The 17,938-nt window shown below is 44.7% G+C and overlaps 1 protein-coding gene across 5 annotated transcripts in view; it reads right to left on the reverse strand.

Annotated features, from left to right (window-relative positions):
• The window catches only part of GALNT11 (polypeptide N-acetylgalactosaminyltransferase 11), a 51,070-nt gene that overhangs the window by 19,783 nt on the left and 13,349 nt on the right, over window positions 1-17,938 (reverse strand). For 3 of the 5 annotated variants that reach the window (XM_041002528.1, XM_041002525.1, XM_041002529.1), the window contains exons 2-4: window positions 10,759-11,091; window positions 3,282-3,405; window positions 1,875-2,041 (exon numbers count right to left, since the gene is read on the reverse strand). In XM_041002528.1, coding sequence (XP_040858462.1) covers window positions 1,875-2,041; window positions 3,282-3,405; window positions 10,759-11,053 — 586 coding nt within the window. In that variant the 5' untranslated portion in view covers window positions 11,054-11,091. Of the gene's footprint in view, window positions 1-1,874; window positions 2,042-3,281; window positions 3,406-10,758; window positions 11,881-17,938 lie in introns of those variants that run through there. The other 2 variants (XM_041002527.1, XM_041002526.1) reach the window with 1 other exon arrangement.

Raw genomic sequence — 17,938 nt, forward strand, 5'->3', positions numbered from 1 at the left:
AATATAGCCTGATTAATAACAAAACAAACAAACAAACAAAAAACAAAACAGTGCAGGCCCTTGGCCTGGCGATGCAGACAGCAAGTGCAGCAGCTCCCACATCACGCGTCAGCGCGCTGGGTTCAACCCCAGCTGCTGCTGCAGACGACAGCTTGCTGCCACTGTGACTGGAGGTGACCACGAAGGAGCCCTCGGACAGCATGCAGCCAGTGCCCGCCTCCAGCTCTCTGGCCACTTTAGCAATCTGAGGAATGAGTCAGACACTGTGAGCACTCTCTCCGTTCACTCTATCTCTGCCTAAGAAAAATCAATAAATTCTGGATATTATTTGAGTCTAATATAAATCTTCATTACTTTTACCAATCTTCTACTTTAGATTTATTTTTTAAGTCACTCATTATTGAAAGGAAGTTCTACCTTCTATTTAATCTTTTCAAATTTTCTCCCATAAAGTTTTGATATTTACTCGGGTTTAAGGATTTTGCTTCCACCAGTGCTAGTGTGCATTTCCTTACCTTGTATGTGTAATCATAATAATACACCAATCCTATTACTGATATAAGAGGCACCTGAGTGCATGAAGAAATGTCATTGACCTATAAGGTTCCTCGTGGCACTTCTGCAATCTGCCATAATAATACAGCAAAGGCAAGTAGAGCAGAGGTATAATCTCAACTCTACTAGCTAATAACTACGGGATCTTAAGCAAATTAGTTAATTTTTGTATTTCATCCTTAATAAAATAGGGTTCCTACCTATCTTGCAAGGGTGCTAGAAGCTGAATTCACACAGTACATAAAAAGCCTTCTTATGTCATGAAAGCCATTCACGGCAAGTCTGTTGAATTAAAGAAAGGTGCATGAATATGTAATGAGTCATAATATACAGGCATTCAGAGATGAAGAAGAGTTCCCAGCATGCATCTGCTTCTGTCTAGACAGTTGGTAGAACACACTGACCAGATAAACCGAGTCCAAGGCACACACTGAGAGGAAACACCCTATCTCAAAATGACTGATTCCATTCATGTAACATTCTTAAGAAAAACTCACAGAGATGGAAACAAAAGCCCAGAGACGAACGGCTGTGCAGATGGGTGAGGGTGCAGCAGGGACACAAAGGCAGCACGAGGAGAAGCCCCGGGGTGGAGTGTTCTAAACTCTGTTTGCAATGGTGGCTCCAGGGATCCACATGAGATAAAATCACACAGCGTTATGCACAGACATGGATTTCATTCCTGGTTCTCTACTGTACTATAATTTGTAGGCTACAACCAATGAAGGTCTGGACGAAAGGTACAAAGCCAATCTCTTTGCAGTTTTCTCTGAATCTATCATTACTTCAAAAAAAAAAAAACGACTTTAAAAAAAATACACCAGGGCTTGGCACAGTAGCCTAGCGGCTAAAGTCCTTGTCTTGCATGCACCGTATCTCATACGGGCCCCTGTTCATATCCTGGCTGCTCCATTTCCCTTCCAACTCCCTGCTTATGGCCTGGAAAAGCAGTGGAGGACAGCCAAAAGCCTTGGGACCCTGCATCTGTGTGGAGGACCCAGAAGAAACTTCTGGCTCCTGACTTCAGGCCACAAGCAGAGAACTAAATCAGAAGTGGAGCAGCCAGGACATAAACCAGCGCCCATATGAGATGCCGGCACTTGCAGGCAGAGGATTAGCTTGTTGAGCCACCACACCAGCCCTAAACAAGTAAATCTTTAATACTCTGCGATAATAAATGGGCAGGCATTTATCTGAAGCCGGCTCAGTTGCAATTACACAGGTAGGATGCAGGCTCACTATGCCTCTGAGTGGTCAGTTGTGCTGGTGTTTGACAATGACACCGTGCATGCAGTGCTATCAGGAACAGTGCTCCTCACCAAAGTCGCTGTCATCATCAACAAGGATGACCTCGTGGAGAAGGTGAGCTGGTGTGCGGTCCAGGACGCTGTGCACAGTGCGGAGCAAGGCAGAGAATGCTTCATTGTAAAAACAAATAACGACACTGGCGACAGGCAGGTCGGCTGGGTAGGACTTTTCTCTGCATCTGTAATGATGAGAAAATGCTTGAACCTCAAAAAGCTTAAAACCCAAGGTGGTTTTTCAATAGCATATGCTGTCCCTTCGTCCAGCTGCTTCCTTACATCACAGCAACAAGTGTTCAAAATTATTTTTAAAACAGTGTGGTTTGTTCTTCGGATGTTTTCTGGTTTGCTAACGATTTTTCCCTCCTGATTGTAACTTGCTTATTTTTAAGACAATTAAAATATGGTTCTTTTAAATTTTTGATAGAGATGTTGCAAAGTAGTATGTTATTTTCGCTGAAACTGCAGCAAGTATTAAATGCAACCCTCATAAACTCATGTCCAGCAATGAGCTTCCAAAGGAAACAGAAACATAAAATTTCCTATTTGAAAATTCAATTTTTCCCTTGTAATACAAAATATTTGAGTAAATTATAATACATACATGTACACAGATTTCACAGAAGCAACTAGTTGATTTTAAAAAAAGTTAGGTAGCTATAGCAACAACAACAGATTCTTTCACATGGCACACAAAGCCTGGCCCATCTCCAGCCTCTTGCTAGTCTTACTGTAGCCAAGGTGAACTACCGTTCAGTCTCAAACCACAGGGCTCCATGTGTCAGAACTTCCCGTGTGCTATTCCCTGCACAGGGAAAGGCCGCCTTCGCATCACGCGTCCTCACCTCTTGTGGTGTCCTCCTGGCACTCGTGTCGGCTCTCACTCGGCTTCTTCACGCTCCAACACTACCATCTGTTTGCCTATCTGCCCCTCTTGCTGCACTGTTTTGTTCTGTTCATGTTCTGGGCTTCACACCATCTACACCAAACAGAAGATGCTCAGCCAGCATCTGTCTATGGGAGGGCTGACAGACCCCACTAACGAAAAGCCTTCGAAGGAGTAAAAGACCAAACTGACTTTATGAGCAATGCCCTGCGCTGACTATAATGCCTTTTTTCCATTTGTCCTATAAAAGATTTAAAGTAAATTTACCGACTCTTACTTAATTAGTATTTCTCTTCTCTTTCCTATATCAACATAGAATTTCAACAGACATAGTAGCACATGCTATAATTTTGCTGGTACAATCTCAGACCACAAGGCTTCAAGTACGATACATGTGGAAATCAGTCTCAGATTTTCTAGTAAGCTGAGTAATGATGTTAATGACAAAATATACATACCACCCTCAGAGCTCCTTAAGCTGGCATTAAAAGCACTGTGCTATTTTAAAAACATATTAGCAGAAACTAGTAACATACGCTGCATTCCTTGTATCCGGCACGTCTCTATGGTAGCCCAAGCGGTTACTAATCAGCATGTTAAAGGCATGTTTTTGGTAGCCCAAGTCTCTCAACTCCTGATCACGTTCATTAAAAATCATACCTGTAAAAGAATGAAACTGCAGTCAGTGTTTTCGATCTGAACAGGATTCCTATGGTCACTCTGAAGATTTTAAGACAATGTTAACTTTAGCCCACAGTCATGTCTCTCAAAGCTAAGTTATATCCAATTTGAAAAGAAGTACCCTGTTCAGAAGTTGCGGTAAAAGCAACTGCACTAAACAAGAAATGGCAGCTGCTCACAAGCCATCATCTTAAGACTGTTTTTCAATATTCAACAGCAAAAGCTACCTGTAACCATGAAAAAAACAAGTATGATAACTTTACAAAAAATAAAACTAGTATTCCCTTTGAGAACCCAATGGACCTCAGCCCACAAGCTTAGCCATGTCTTCAAACGACCTTCTCCCCTTCCGAAAGGCTGGTGACAGCCCTCCAACTGAAAAGCTCCCCCCGCGAGAGTTTTATCAGCTGCAAGGACAAGCAGCTCCTGCACAGATTTATGCAAAATTTCAATTCTTCTTCTAACATTCTGTCAGAATCGTGTCTTCATATAAAATAACTTCTCTTTTGATATTTCTCTTCCCTTTAGCCTCTTCTCACAGAGTAACACTTATACCAGCATTTCTCAAAGTCTGCTGATGCAAAACTAAACCCAAAAACCAGATAAAGATCTTAAAAATAAAGGATTGCATGGTCAAACAAATAAGGGGAAGTAACTGAATTTTATTTTTACTATTTTTAATTTTTATTTTCTTTTTAATATTTTTTACAGTTGAGAGAGATGCATGCCCATGTGGACCTCTGATTAAGGTGGGGAGGGTCAGGCATGGAGGAAGGTGGGCGGAACACATGTTTCAGTTCTTTTTATTCTTCTTGTCTGCCTGGGGGAAGTGAAGGGGACCACCCCTTGCTGTCAAACTACAACAGCACCGGGAATGGGAAAGTCACTTGATGACACCTTAGAAACTCCAATATGGGGAAAGAATGTTCCAAGGGTGCTACCCAAGTGGTCTTGTTAGTTCTGAGACGACATGTCGGATTCACTGCATCAGGGTTGAAAAAAATTCCTTGAAGGTTCTGCTGGTTGAACAAGTCCAGCGCGCATCTACAGACCCAGGCACATACTGCAAAGCTTGGCCAGAAGAGTTGTCCATCCTGTTCTGCTTTCCATCCTCCAACGAGGCAGTTGGCATCCTCTGCTGGCCTAGACAAGCAGGCTGTCATGTCCCCGTGTGCTTCTGGGCATGCTGTTCACTGCATAGGCATCAGCAACTGAGGACCAGTTTCAACTCTAGGCACTCCAAGGCTGGACCAGGTATGCTGTGATTTTCCCCATGGCCGAGATTTGAATCCAGTGGTCTCCTTGGGGTGACCTCAGGCTTGACTCCTGTGTGCACCAGCCAGTGCAGTGACAGGTTCAGTCTGCTACCTGTACCAGCTAATGCACACACTAGGGACACAGCTGTCTGGTCAGTTCTGTCCCCAGTCCCATCTCTCATACACAGGCCTGGTCCTCAAGCATATCAACAACCCTTGATAACCTCCACCAGGCCTTCCCCCAGCCCTGGTTTGTGCCTGTGCTGGCTTATGTCACTACGTAGCCAAGTCCATCCTACATCCCATCTGGCTCTCGTGCACATCCATAGATGCTGCAGTAAAGCTTAACCCAATCCACCCCAGACCTGCCCCACATATACGTCAATGGGTGCTACCACTTTGTCCAGCTTGGCCTGACCCCAGCCCTGGCTCTCATGCTCACCAGTGAGAGCTGCAGCTCAGCAAGGGAATGTCCACAGTTTCACTCCCAGTCCCATATCTCACGGCTGTCAGTGAAGCTGCAGCTCTGCTTTGCATGGTCTGCTGTCAGCCCCAGCCTTTGTATATGCCAGTGAGTGCCCCAGTATGGCTTCACCTGGCCTCCTCCCAGCTCCAGTTCCCACCAAGTATCAGCAAAGTTCCTGTTAGATGAATTCTGCAGTCCAGCCTGGTTCAGCTTGTCACCAACCCCAGCTCTCTGTGCAAACCAGCGAGTGCTACAGTCCCAGAGAGGTGAGCCCACAAGTCCCCTACAGAATCTGTCCCCATATCTGGTTCTTTCACATTCTGGTGGGTGCTGCAGCCCAGCATGACACAGCCAAGTCTCTGCCCTGACACTCGTGGACAGGCACTATGACCTAGCCGAACCAAGCATGCTCCCTGACTTTTGCATGTGCTGACAGGGTAGCTTTGGCTGACCCAGACACACCCTCCAGTTTCCTTCCTGCAAATCACTATCTCAGCCCCCTCAACCTCCTGTGAGTACAGAAGCCCCCCAGAAGCCATTCTTTCCCTGTCAAGCTTGTCCTCAGCCACTCTCACTCTTACACATTCAAAAGCTTCCTTGCCCGGGAAATCTGGGAGCTGGGGTGGCATGTCTTGGCCTGTAATTCCCTGTCTCCCCCTCATATCTTAAAAATAAGAGAGAGAATAGGCAACTATGCTGGCACAAATTTGGCATTACCTATAGGTCCAGAATGCCTGCCAGCCACTGGCTGCTATTTTCTCAGTGGGATAACACCTCCTAGGTGAAAGGCAACCTATAACTGGGAGTAACTGAGTCTTAAAACTCTTTGTTTTTTGACAGTACATCTCTGTTCCTTTAATATGTTGGCTGTTTTATGGACACATAGGTGTAAGAGGGATGAAATATTGTGGCGTAGCAGATCGCTCCAAATGGGTACTGGCTCATGTCCCACTGCTCCACTTCCAATCCAGCTCCTGCTGATGCCCTGGGGAAAGCAGCAGAGGGTGATCTAAGTGGCTGGACCCGTCGCTCATATGGAACACCCGGATGGAGTTCCAGATTCAGAGCTTCCGCCTGGCCCAGTGCTGGCCATCATGCTCACTGGCCACTGAACTAGCAGACGGACAGCATCTTTTTCTCCCTTTCTATCATTCTGCCTTTCAAACAAAGTCCTTTAAAAAATCATTTTAGCTTAATTTTCTCTACCCTCTGCTGAAATAAAATTATAGCCAATGTCAATTAGTATGCCAGGGGAACTGTTTTAATTACTTTTATAATTAACTGCAGATTAAATGAAAAAAGTCTTCAATTTTAAATTAACTTTAAAAATCTATTTTATTTATTTGAAACGCAGAGTCAGTATGAGAGAGAGAAATCTTCCATCCACTGGTTCACTCTCCAGATGGCTGCCAGGGCTCGAGCCGGGTCTCTGATGTAAGGGCAGGGCCCAAGGACCCTGGCCATCTGCTGCTGCTTTCTTGGGTGCTTCAGCAGGGAACTGGATCAGAAGCAGAGTGGAAAGAACTTGAATCCATTCATTCGAGTGCCTACATCCCAGGTGACCACTCACTCTATTGCAGCACAATTCCAACCCCAGAAAATCATGAGGTCTTAAAAACGTATTCCTTTGAAACTATGACCAAATACAAAGTCAGTTTTAACATTTTCTTTAGAGTCTATGGTTTCTTTAATCTCAAAACCTCTAACCATGTTTTTTTTCTAAATTACCTATTTGATGTTGCTGTAAAAAAAATCAGTTCTTTCTAAGATGTGAACATAACCAAAATTATTACTTATCCCTTAAAAATATCATATAGATGCAAGAGTGTAAAACTGGGAGTCTGGAGTAATATCCTAGTGGCTAATGTTCTCGCCTTGCATGCACTAGGATCCCATATTGGTACCAGTTCCTACCCTGGCTGCTCCACTTCCCACCAAGCTCCCTGCTTGTGGCCTGGGAAAGCAGTTGAGGACAGCCCAAAGTCTTGGGACCCTGCACCTGTGTGGGAGACCCAGAAGAGGCTCCTGGCATCCTGCCTTCAGATTGGCTCAGCTCCAGCCACTGCGGCCACTTCGGGAATGAACCAGAGGATGGAAGATATTTATATTTCCTTCTCTGTAAATCTTCCTTTCCAATAAAAAATTAATAAATCTTTAAAAATAAAAGCCACTGATGATAGATTCTTGCTTATAAACTAAACAAATTTTGCTTTCTGTTTCATCTCAACATTGTATAAACTAGACTTAATACATATTTAAATACCTTAGTAATTTCTTACATGGAAATCTTATCCAACTGATTATAAACTTAATGCTTTACATTTTTTTTTCTTTTTTTTGGTGAGAAAATGAAAATCAAAAGTAAGTTTATTCTGTGCAAAAAAATTTCTGAAATCTTTGCATACAGGTTTTTCACTATATATTTTATATGAAATTTTTTTTTAATTTATTTTATTCTTAGTTGAAAGAGTTACAGAGAAATGGATAGACACAGAGAAATCTTCCTCTTCTGGTTCACTCAACAAATTGCTGTAACAGAAGAAACTGAGCTGGTCGAAAACAGGAGCCAGGAGTTTCTTCCAGGTCCCAAGGGTTAGGGCTATCCTCTGCTGCTTTCCCAGGATACAAACAGGATGCTGGATGGAGCAGCCAGGACATGAAACTATGCCCAAATGGGATGCTGGTGCTACAGGTCAAGGCTTGGCATGCTATGCCACAGCACTAGCCCCACAAACTTTAGGAAGATCCTTCATATTATGTGGACACTGAAAGAGTCACTGTGAAGACAATGTATAAATAAAGGAAGTATGTAGGCTATTACACTAGCTGAAAAAAAGCACAAGACTAAAAGGGTTACAAGCTTGCCATAATGCTAAAATAAATGTGCAATTTTTGTGACAAAGATTAGAAAATAGAGCCCGCCACAGTAGCCTAGTGGCTAAAGTCCTCACCTTGTACTTGCTGAGATTCCATATCGGTGCTGGCTCTATTGTTTTGTGTTTTTTTTTTTACTATATTGAATATTTCATTTTATGAGTTGTTTTTTTTAACCCAGCCCCTGTCCTAGTTTTCATGCCCTCCCATGGAAGTGGTAACCCAAGAGGGAGGAGCCCACTATTTCCTTCCCAGGTCTCTCTCATTCCAGGATTATGCACTCTTCAGGTGGTTCTGTGGTTTGACTTGACAGAACTAGCCCCCAGTGCCAGCTTCTGCCAGCTGATGCTGCGGCTAAGCCCAAACAACCCTCACCCACTTTAATTTTGTTTGCACCAGTAGGAATAATCAACCCAGCCTGGCTTTTTCCTGATCTAGTCCACATGAGGCCCACAGGTGTTGTAGCCCTGCTTAGTCTGGTTTGCCCCCATCCCAGCCCATGCTCTCCAGTGGGAGTAGCTGTCCAGCAAGGGAACCCTCCCTTATTCACCCTGCCAGCTCTGCCCCCTCCATTCCTGGTTCTCATGCGTGCTGGTTGGGCACTATGGTCACATTCGGTACAGGCACCCTCACCTTGGCAATCTGTATTGTACACTGGTTTTTGTCACGACCGGAACCCAGCTTGACACACACTGTTCTGGCGCTCAGATTTGCCAGTGGATGACATGAACTGATTCAGCCTGGTCTGCCCCCAACCCATGCCAAATGTATGCCAGTTTCCTATTCTAGGCTGTTTCCTATCATGCTTCTTGCGCTTACCTGCAGGTCTGTGTCCTGCCAAAGGAGTTGCCCAGGCTCCTCCATCAGAACTTCTCCCAATGCCAGATCTTGTGCATACCAGGGGGTCCATAAGCCAGCCCTACTCAGTTCACCTCCTGTCCTAGCAGGAGCAGTGGCTTTTCCTGACTGGCCTTCAACCCATTCTGGTTCTTGCTGTTGGATGTTTCAGCCCAGCCATGGCTCATCCATACCCACATACAGCTCACACATGGCTCAGTAGAGGCTGAGACCTAGCCTAGTCCATCCCACATCTACCCTGGTCCTCCAGGACACGAGAGGGTATTAGAGTCTGGCCTGGCTCAGTGTGTCCAGTCCCAGTCCACACTTGTGCCAAGGGAGACTACAACCGTTTCCTGATTAGAACGCAGCCCCTATTCTAGCCCATGAACCCCTTGGTGGGAACCTCAAACCAGTTAGGGTGTCCCCTTAGCTCCCCAAGCGGGCCTGTTCCTAGCCATAGATCACGCGCATGCTAGTGGTTGCTCTGACTCAGCTTGGCTCAGCCCCTCCCCTGCCCCGACCTCTGCCTTAGACACTGTGGCTTAGCGTTCCTGGCTCACGCAGACCCAATAGGTGCAAGAGCTTAGCTCGGCATGACCTGTGCTCCATCCTGGTCTATAGTTCCGCTTGTGGGCTAAGGATTGCTCAGTCCTGCCCGGTACAATCTGTTCCATTACCAATTCACACATAAGCCAGCTGTTGGAGCTACTCTGCCCAGCTTGTCCAACCCCCACGTCTGGACCACATGTTCACCAGCAGGAGCTATGACTTGCCAGGGGAGTTTCCCAAGTTCCTCCACTTGATCCACCCCCACACCCAGTTCTCATACATGCCACTGTGTTTTAGGCCAGGTTCTGGTGAAGCCTGGCCTTTCATTTGGCCTTGTATGAGCTGGTGAACATCGCAGCCCGGCCCACCCCACACCCTATTCAGGATGCACATTTGGGTGCTGCTGCCTTGACCAGTCCAGACTGTTGTCGGTTCCTTTACCTGTGATTGATGGCAGGCTCCTTGGTCACACCTAGCTTAGTCTATCACAACCCCAACTCTTGAGCTAACCAGTGGGGCTAGAATTTCCACAGGGTTTGGCCCATCTCCTCCCCCTGCCCCCAGAATCTACCCCTGGATATGGTTCTCGAGTGCTAGCTAATGTCATGGCCCTGCCTAATGTGACCCTTCTCCTGATCCATCATCATGTCAGGTAACAGGATATGATCCTGCTGGACAAGCCCCAAGCCTTAGCTTTTGCATGGACTGATGTTTGGTGGTAAGCATTGTTCAGTGATTACAAGTTCTTCAAAGGAGAGTTACTGTCATTGGGAACCTTTAGGATTGATTCACGTCCCAGAAGTACAGTGTGTTCAACCTGGAGCTACCTAAGCAGCGATTCAAAGAACCAAAACCCCAGAGGGTCCGGCCAGGTGGCCAGCAGGCGGAGCCTGGCGCCAGGGATCTGGGCATGAGACGCCCCATCCTGAAATGCTACATTCTGTTTTAAACAAATATGCATTTCAAAATAAACTAGTCATATTTTCACCATCTTTCCCCTCTATTAAATAATCCTAAACAATTAAAATCTTCTCTAATGGGCATAATTTTTCTTGCTAGCTCTTCAATTATTAACTCCCCACTCCCCTTTTCTAAATCTTATTATTTTCAACAAAGTTCTCACAAAATATTGAAGTCAAAACTGGACAGAACACAATAACAACTCCCCCTGGGTCTGCAAAAATCCCAGACTCTCAGCTAGGTCACACACCAAATAAATTAGTGTGCAAAAAAACCGACACATTTCTAATTCCTTCAGCAACACTTGCTTTTTTAAGGAATAATCAAGTTATAGCTTCAAAGGATTAACTATTTTATATTACTTCAGTAAAAATCAAATGTACTTACCCAACTCAGAAGAGAATTTCAAGTGGTCTTTTTCTGGATCTTCAACGTCATTATCTATCACATCATCAATTTTGTTCACTTTGAACTGTGTGTCTAATGCTCGACTTGGACCTCGAGTGAAGCGTGGATAAAATTTTTTTGGAAAAGGTCCATGGGGTCCAGACCCCTTGATGGGCACATTCTTGAGTGGCTGTGTCACTTCACTGAAGTTGAAATAAACAAAAAGCAAAACTGTCCAGGTTGCAGAAGTGAAAAGGCACCCGTAACAGAAGTACCGAACTGTGACACTTCCCATCGTAGACCTAGCATAACTCGACAGCCATCTTCAATTTCCTAAAAAAACAAAGCAGGTACCTTAGGGACTTCAGAACACTTTCCAATCAACCACCAAATACAAGTTCAGTGTTTTCCACACCACCAACTGGAACGTCTCTCTACACCACTGACAAAGACTCCAACACAAGACATACAGAGAGAACTGAAATTATTAAAAAAAAAAAAAAAAAAAAAAAGACTCAATAATTACAAGACAGAAGCCAGTAGGTTCAGCCTCAGGGAAGCAATAGAAGCCAAATAGCTGACTTATTCCCTTGCGCACGTGATATGGCTTCACCTTTGATCAGGTCTGCTTTGCTTCGGGTCATTTTTTCAGGTTTTAACTTTTCAGTAGGAGAATAAGTACTACTTATGTCAAGACCACACGTTCCATGGCCACCCAACTGTAGCATTGCAAGTTTTTTAAATGTTGGCAATCTTAAATTAAAAATAAGAAACTTGAAAAAATCAGCAGTTCTGTTTCCAGAATAAATCACCCCTTGTGCCTACTTTTTGTATAATATTTTCAAATGATTGTTTTTTCTTTTTATGATGTCCTACAAAACAAGATTAGAAAAGTAATGCCATTTTCTGTAAGCTTTCTGATAACATCTTGTTTTTATGGAGGTTCACACAGCTTCCTGGGGAATTCTTTATAAAGAGCCCAGTGCACATGTAATATAGCCTCACTGAACAGACTTAGGACAGAGAAACTCCATATAACTAACATAAACCCATAACAAATCTACACAGAAATACTACTTATAATTTGCTAATGCTTCAGCATAATTTTTAAAAATGTATTTATTTTTACTGGAAAGTCAGATTTTATAGAGAAGGAGAGACAAAAAGATCCTCCATCCACTGGTTCATTCCCCAAGTGGCCGCACTGGCTGGAGCCAGGAGCTTCTTCCAGGTCTCCCCTGTGGAAGAGGAGCAGACAGGATATCAACCAGCAGCCACATGAGATCCTGGCTCATGCAAGGTGAGGACTTTAGTCATTAGGCTACTGCACTGGGCCCCACAAAATAATTTTTATATATATATATATATATATATATATATATAATCCTGACACTGCAGGTATAGGTAATGATAGAAATTCAAGCATTGGGCCCTTCACAGTAGCCTAGTGGCTAAATTCTTGACTTATAGAATCCCATATGGGCACCAGTTTGTGTCCCAGCTGCTCCACTTCCCATCCAGCTCCCTGCCTGTAGCCTAGGAAAGCAGTAGAGGATGGTCCAAGCCTTGGGACCCTGCACCCACACGGAAAACCTGGAAGAAGCTCCTGGCTTTAGATTGGATTGAATCGGCTCAACTCCTGCTGCTGCAGCCACTTGGGGAGTGAATCAGAGGATGGAAGATCTTTCTCTTTGTCTCTCTGCTCTGTAAATCTGACTTTCCAATAAAAGGAAACAAATCTAGAAAGAAAGAGACAGAAAGAAGGAGAGGGGAGGGGAGGGGAGGAAGAAGAGAGTCCAGCATCTTATTTTCAAAATACAATTAACAAAATAGACTTCATTGGGAGTCTTCCTTTTACGGAGCAGCAGAGATGCTTACTGCAATGTATCTCCACTTCCCAAGATGTTCGTTTCCATTATACAGTTCATCTTTAAGAATGTATGTATATATTTGTTCACCTATGCATCTATTTGTATATTTTAAAAATATAATCCCCAAGAAATCAGAATCAAGCAAATTAGCACTAGAAAGCCTTGCTTTAAAAGTTAAGCTGTGTTTTACAGCAGGTAAAGCCGCCACCTGCAATGCCACCCTCCCATGTGGGTGATGGTTTGAGACTCGGCTGCTCCACTTCTTGGGCTCCTGCGCCAACCTAAGAGATTGAACAGACGTTCCAGTCGTTTGAGAACTGCACAAACAGAATTTTCCAATCTCTCCTTCTCTCTGTCACTTCTCCCTGTGTAACCCTTCAAGTAAATAAATAAATAAAATAAGCTGTCTCAGCAGAGGCAGAACAAGATGAGAACTGAGTAAGATCAACAATCATCTCTTCAGAGATACCAGTTCATCCACCAATCTACCTTTGTAAGAGCTGTACCAGAGGAGATGGCAGTGCCTGGCTGTGGTATGACAGGCCACTGTCAGCAAGGCAGGAAGTAAGAGCTGCCCACCTCATCCAACTCCAAGCACTGCAGAGAGAGTCATTCCACACTTGAAAGAGGGAGAGGGCGTTAAGCCCAGGCTTTGGTACTAGACTTGCCAAGGGGAAACCAAGTGCCAGGTGGAACCCCACAACTCCTGTCCACAGCCATGGGTCCAAGGCCCTGCTGCTAGCGCTCTCTCCCAAGTACTTGATGGGGAGCAGGCAGAGGAAGGAGATACCCAATGGCCTTACAAAAGAAACAGAGCCCGTTGGGCAGTCCATCTCACGAGATCAACCTTAAACCAACAGGGACTTTGCTCAGCTCAGAAACAATTACCCAGAAGCCCCCAGCTATCGTCCCAGACGTACAAGGTTGAGGCAGGAACTGCTGGAGAGCCCAGCAGCCCTCATCTGGGAAACTTACCAACAGTCACATGGTTCTTCCACCTCCCAGGCTATCTGCACAGAGCTTCCAGAAATGGTACCCCTGTGGTTGTTCTAAGAAGCAACTGCTCCCAGCAGCTCCCCAGACACAGCCTGGGGGTCAGAGAGGAGGTCTGCTTGCCCTCCCACAAACCTGAGAAAAACACCCTGAGTGACGCAGCCTGCAGAGGCTCCCTCTTGCCACCCTAAAAGCGACCAACTGGTCCTACCCCCAAGTCCTCACAACAGGAAGCAGCTGGACAGCTAGCCCTGGGTGACAGGAACAGGAGCCTTCCCAGAGGCTTGGCCACACATGGCCCCTAGGAGGAAGCTGGGCAGGCTGTCCTCCAGTGGACTAAAGAAGCAGATGAACCGCCTGTTCTTAGACACACTGAAGCCCTAAGCAGATGTTCAACCCAGGAAGCAGCTGGCCACCTCCCTGAGCAGTCAGCTTAGAGGCTCCCTAAGTAGTCCTCAAACACTGTCACACCATTGCAGCTCAGAAACAGAATGGCAACCCTCAGAAACAGAATGGCATCTTATCCCTCCACTAGGCAGGCAGCAACAGACCAGCTGGGCCCACAGGGTTGCCTACGGAAGCCGCACAACCCACAAAAACTGATGAGGGCCCGATACCCTGTCAGGTGTACTGTGAACAGAGCTGACAAGGAACATGTCCCACCAAGGGATCTGTATCCCAACTGGCAGTACAATCCCACAATCCTTACAGCCCAGGGTCCTGAGGCATTCATAGACATCACCAATGTTGATTATATCTACGTAGGCATTACGCTAGAGCATCCACCTAGACCCAAAGCCAACACAGTATATCCAATCAACATCCCAGGCCCTATTACCAGCAGAAGGGCTTTTACTGTGAAAGCAGAAAAGCCATCCCATAAAAATGTCAGAAGCAAATAATCATTAGATGCGCGCGGGCGTGCACACACACACACACACACACACACCACACACACACAGAGGAGCAAAAGCAGCATGAAAAAAATAAGATAACATTAAGTCTCAAAAAGAACGCAACAGTGCTCTAGTCAACAGACCACAAAGAAACGGAAAGTAATGGATCACTTGAGTAAAAGTGTCCTTTTGAAAAATCATTTTAAGGAAATTTAGTAATATAGACAATACAACAATATTAAGAACACAATTCATAAGAGAAGTGCAAAGTTAAGCAAAGATAGAGATCCTGAAAAAAGCCAACCAGAAGGGGCAGGGATGTAGCCTGGCAGTCCACACCACAGTGTGCCAGCTGGGGCCCAGTCCCAGCTTCCTGCATACGTGGACCCAGGGACAGAGCAGCAGGACAGGAGCAACTGCTTTGCTGCGCCCACCTGGGCCAAGTACCCAGTTCGTAGCTTTGGTCCTGGCCTGCTCCAGTAACTGCAAACATTTAGGGAAAACACCAATAGGTAAGAATCCCATCTACCTGCCTACCTGTCTCTTCTGTTTTTCAAATGTTTTTTAAAAGTTTTAAAGGAGGGTCCTGACCCAATGGAACAATGGCTAAATCCTCGCCTTGCAAGCACTGGAATCCCGTATTGGCACCAGTTCTAATCCTGGCAGCCCTGCTTCCCATCCAGCTCCCTGCTTGTGGCCTGGGAAAGCAGTCGAGGACAGCCCAAAGCCTTGGGATCCTGCACCCGTACAGAAGACCCAGAAGTTCCTGGTTCCTGGCATTAGATCAGAAAGGCTCAACTCCTGCTGTTGCAGCCACTTGAGAAGTGAACCAGCAGACAGAAGACCTTTCTCCGTCTCTCCTTCTCTCCGTAGATCTGACTTTCCGATAAAAATAAATAAATCTTTAAAAATCAAATTTCTTAAAAGGAAGCAACTTCATTGCATAACTGATTAAGCCAACACTCGTAACACCAGCATACCATACCAGGGTGCTAGTTCACATCTCAGCTGCTCCATTTTCAACTCAGATACCTGCTAACGCGTCTAGGAAGATGGCTCAATTACTTGGGCCCTTGCCATCATTCATGTGGTAGACCTGGATGGAGTTCAGGCTCCTAGCTTAAGCCTGGCCCAGTCCAGCCAATGTATCCGTTTATGAAGTAAACTAGCATTAGGAATATCTCACATCTTTATAAAAAATAATATGCTAAAAAGAGCCAATCTAATCTTGGCACTAAAGAAGCCAACATACTGAATTTAAAAGATGGCTGACACTGCCAGAAAAACTGAGCAAACAAAATGAACTTCTAATTCTGAAAAGAAGCCTTTTGAAATAACCTAGTCAGAAGAAAAAATAAAATCAAAAAGCTTTTGAGGCTTATGGGAACAAACATTTGTATTGTGAGTAGTCTATTCGAGAAAGAAAAGACACAGAAAGCCTATTGAATGAAATCATCGATGAACTCCTTCCCAACCTTACTGAGTGATACAGACATCCAGACGCAGGAAATTCAATGTCTATGAAATTCAACCGCACCAAGATGTACTATTTCTTTTTTAGATTTATTTTATTTTCATTGCAATGTCATATATACAGAGAGGAGAGACAAAGAGAAAGTCTTCTTTCCAATGATTCATGCCCCCAAGTGGTTGCAATGGCCAGAGCTGAGCCAGCTCTTCCAGGTCTCCCACACAGACGCAGGGCCCCAAGGCTTTGGGAAGTTCTCTGCTGCTTTCCCAGGCCACAAGCAGGGACCTGGATGGGAAGTGGGGCCTCTAGAATTAGAACTGGTGCCCATGAGATCCCGGTGCAAGCTATAGCTGCTAGGCTATAGGGCACCAGGACCAAAAAAATATTTCTTAAGAAACTGAAGAAATATTCTAGGGTGCAGCCATCACAACACTGGGTATATATCTAAAGGAACCAAAGTGAATATTCCAACACATGTGTGTTCTAAGTTTACTGTAGAACTATTCACAATACCCAAAATACAGAATCAACTCAAGTGTCCATCAACAAATGAATGGACAGAGAAAATGTGGGACATATATGTAACTGAATACTACTCAGTCGTACAATGGATGGAATCCTGCCATTTGAAACGCTGATGAACCTGCAAGACCCTACATTATCTAAAATACCCGGGCTCTCACTCATACCTGGACCCTCTAGAGCCTGGGGGCGGAAGTCACGGACATGCTGACTGCTCTTGTGTAATCATTACAAATGTCTACATGCACCTAAATAATGCATGTGACCAAGAAAATATATATGATTATGCACAAAATATTAAAATGTAAATTTTTTAGGATAAAAAGTAAGCTCTCTGTACAAGGCTACACCACAAGCTTAGAAGATGGTAACTAGCCAATTAACTTGTATTATCTGCCTACTAGAAATTTCAGTACCAGTCAGTTTCACTGCAGGTAGATATTTTACAACAAATCAAAAAAAAAAAAAAAAAAAGACAAGCAATATTAACCTCCTTTCTACTTAACAGCAACTGTCACTAGTACCAACAGTGGTGGCTGGAAATGACTACAGGTACCAATGACAGTGAGAACATATCAGCTGTAAGCACTATTAGAAAAAGGAAGATTTAGCTTTTTGAAAGGCAGTGTTACAAAGAGACAAAAAAGACAGATCTTCCTTCTGCAGTTCACTCCTCAAATGGGTCCAATAGCCAGGGCAGGGCCAGTTAAAGTAGGGGCCTGGAACTTCTTACAGGTGCCACACGTGGGTGGTAGGGGCCCAAAACTCAGGCATCTTGTAACGTACCTTCCTGGGAGCATTAGCAGGGAGCTGGACAGGAAATAAAGCACCAGGGACTAGAACTCGTGCTCACTTGGGGTATGACCACCAGCCCCAGCAAGCACTTTTAAGATTACATGGAAACACAGTAAACCCAAACATGTTTGAAATATTCAAAGAACATTGGAAATCGATTAACACAATCTTCTAAAAAACACATGACTTGATAAGCTGAAAGACTTTAATTATGAAATTCAATACTAAATTCTCAGCAAATAAATAGCAAAGTCTATCTGATGAAGAATTTCTGAAAATCTTTTCGTAAACCTGACACTAAACAGTAAAATAAGTTTCTTTAAAATAAGAACAAAACATGGGGCCAGCGCAATGGCTCAACTAGTTAATCCTCTATCTGGCAAGCTCCAGCATCCAACATGGACATCGGCTTGTTCCAGCGGCTCCACTTCCCATCAGCTTGTGACGCAGGAAAGCAGGAGAGGATGGTCCAAAGCGTTGGGACCCTGCCCCCACGTGGGAGACCCAGAAGAAGCTCCTGGCTCCTGGCTTGCGACTGGCTCAGCTCCCACCATTAAAGCCATTTGGGGAGTAGATGGAAGTGATGTATACGTTAAATTAGACAAAGGTAGCCCAGAGCTAACCTAACATAA

Source organism: Ochotona curzoniae, unplaced genomic scaffold (genome assembly GCF_017591425.1).
Source record: "Ochotona curzoniae isolate NIBS_2020 unplaced genomic scaffold, NIBS_Ocur_1.0 scaffold_2476, whole genome shotgun sequence".
Taxonomy (NCBI): Eukaryota; Metazoa; Chordata; class Mammalia; order Lagomorpha; family Ochotonidae; genus Ochotona; species Ochotona curzoniae.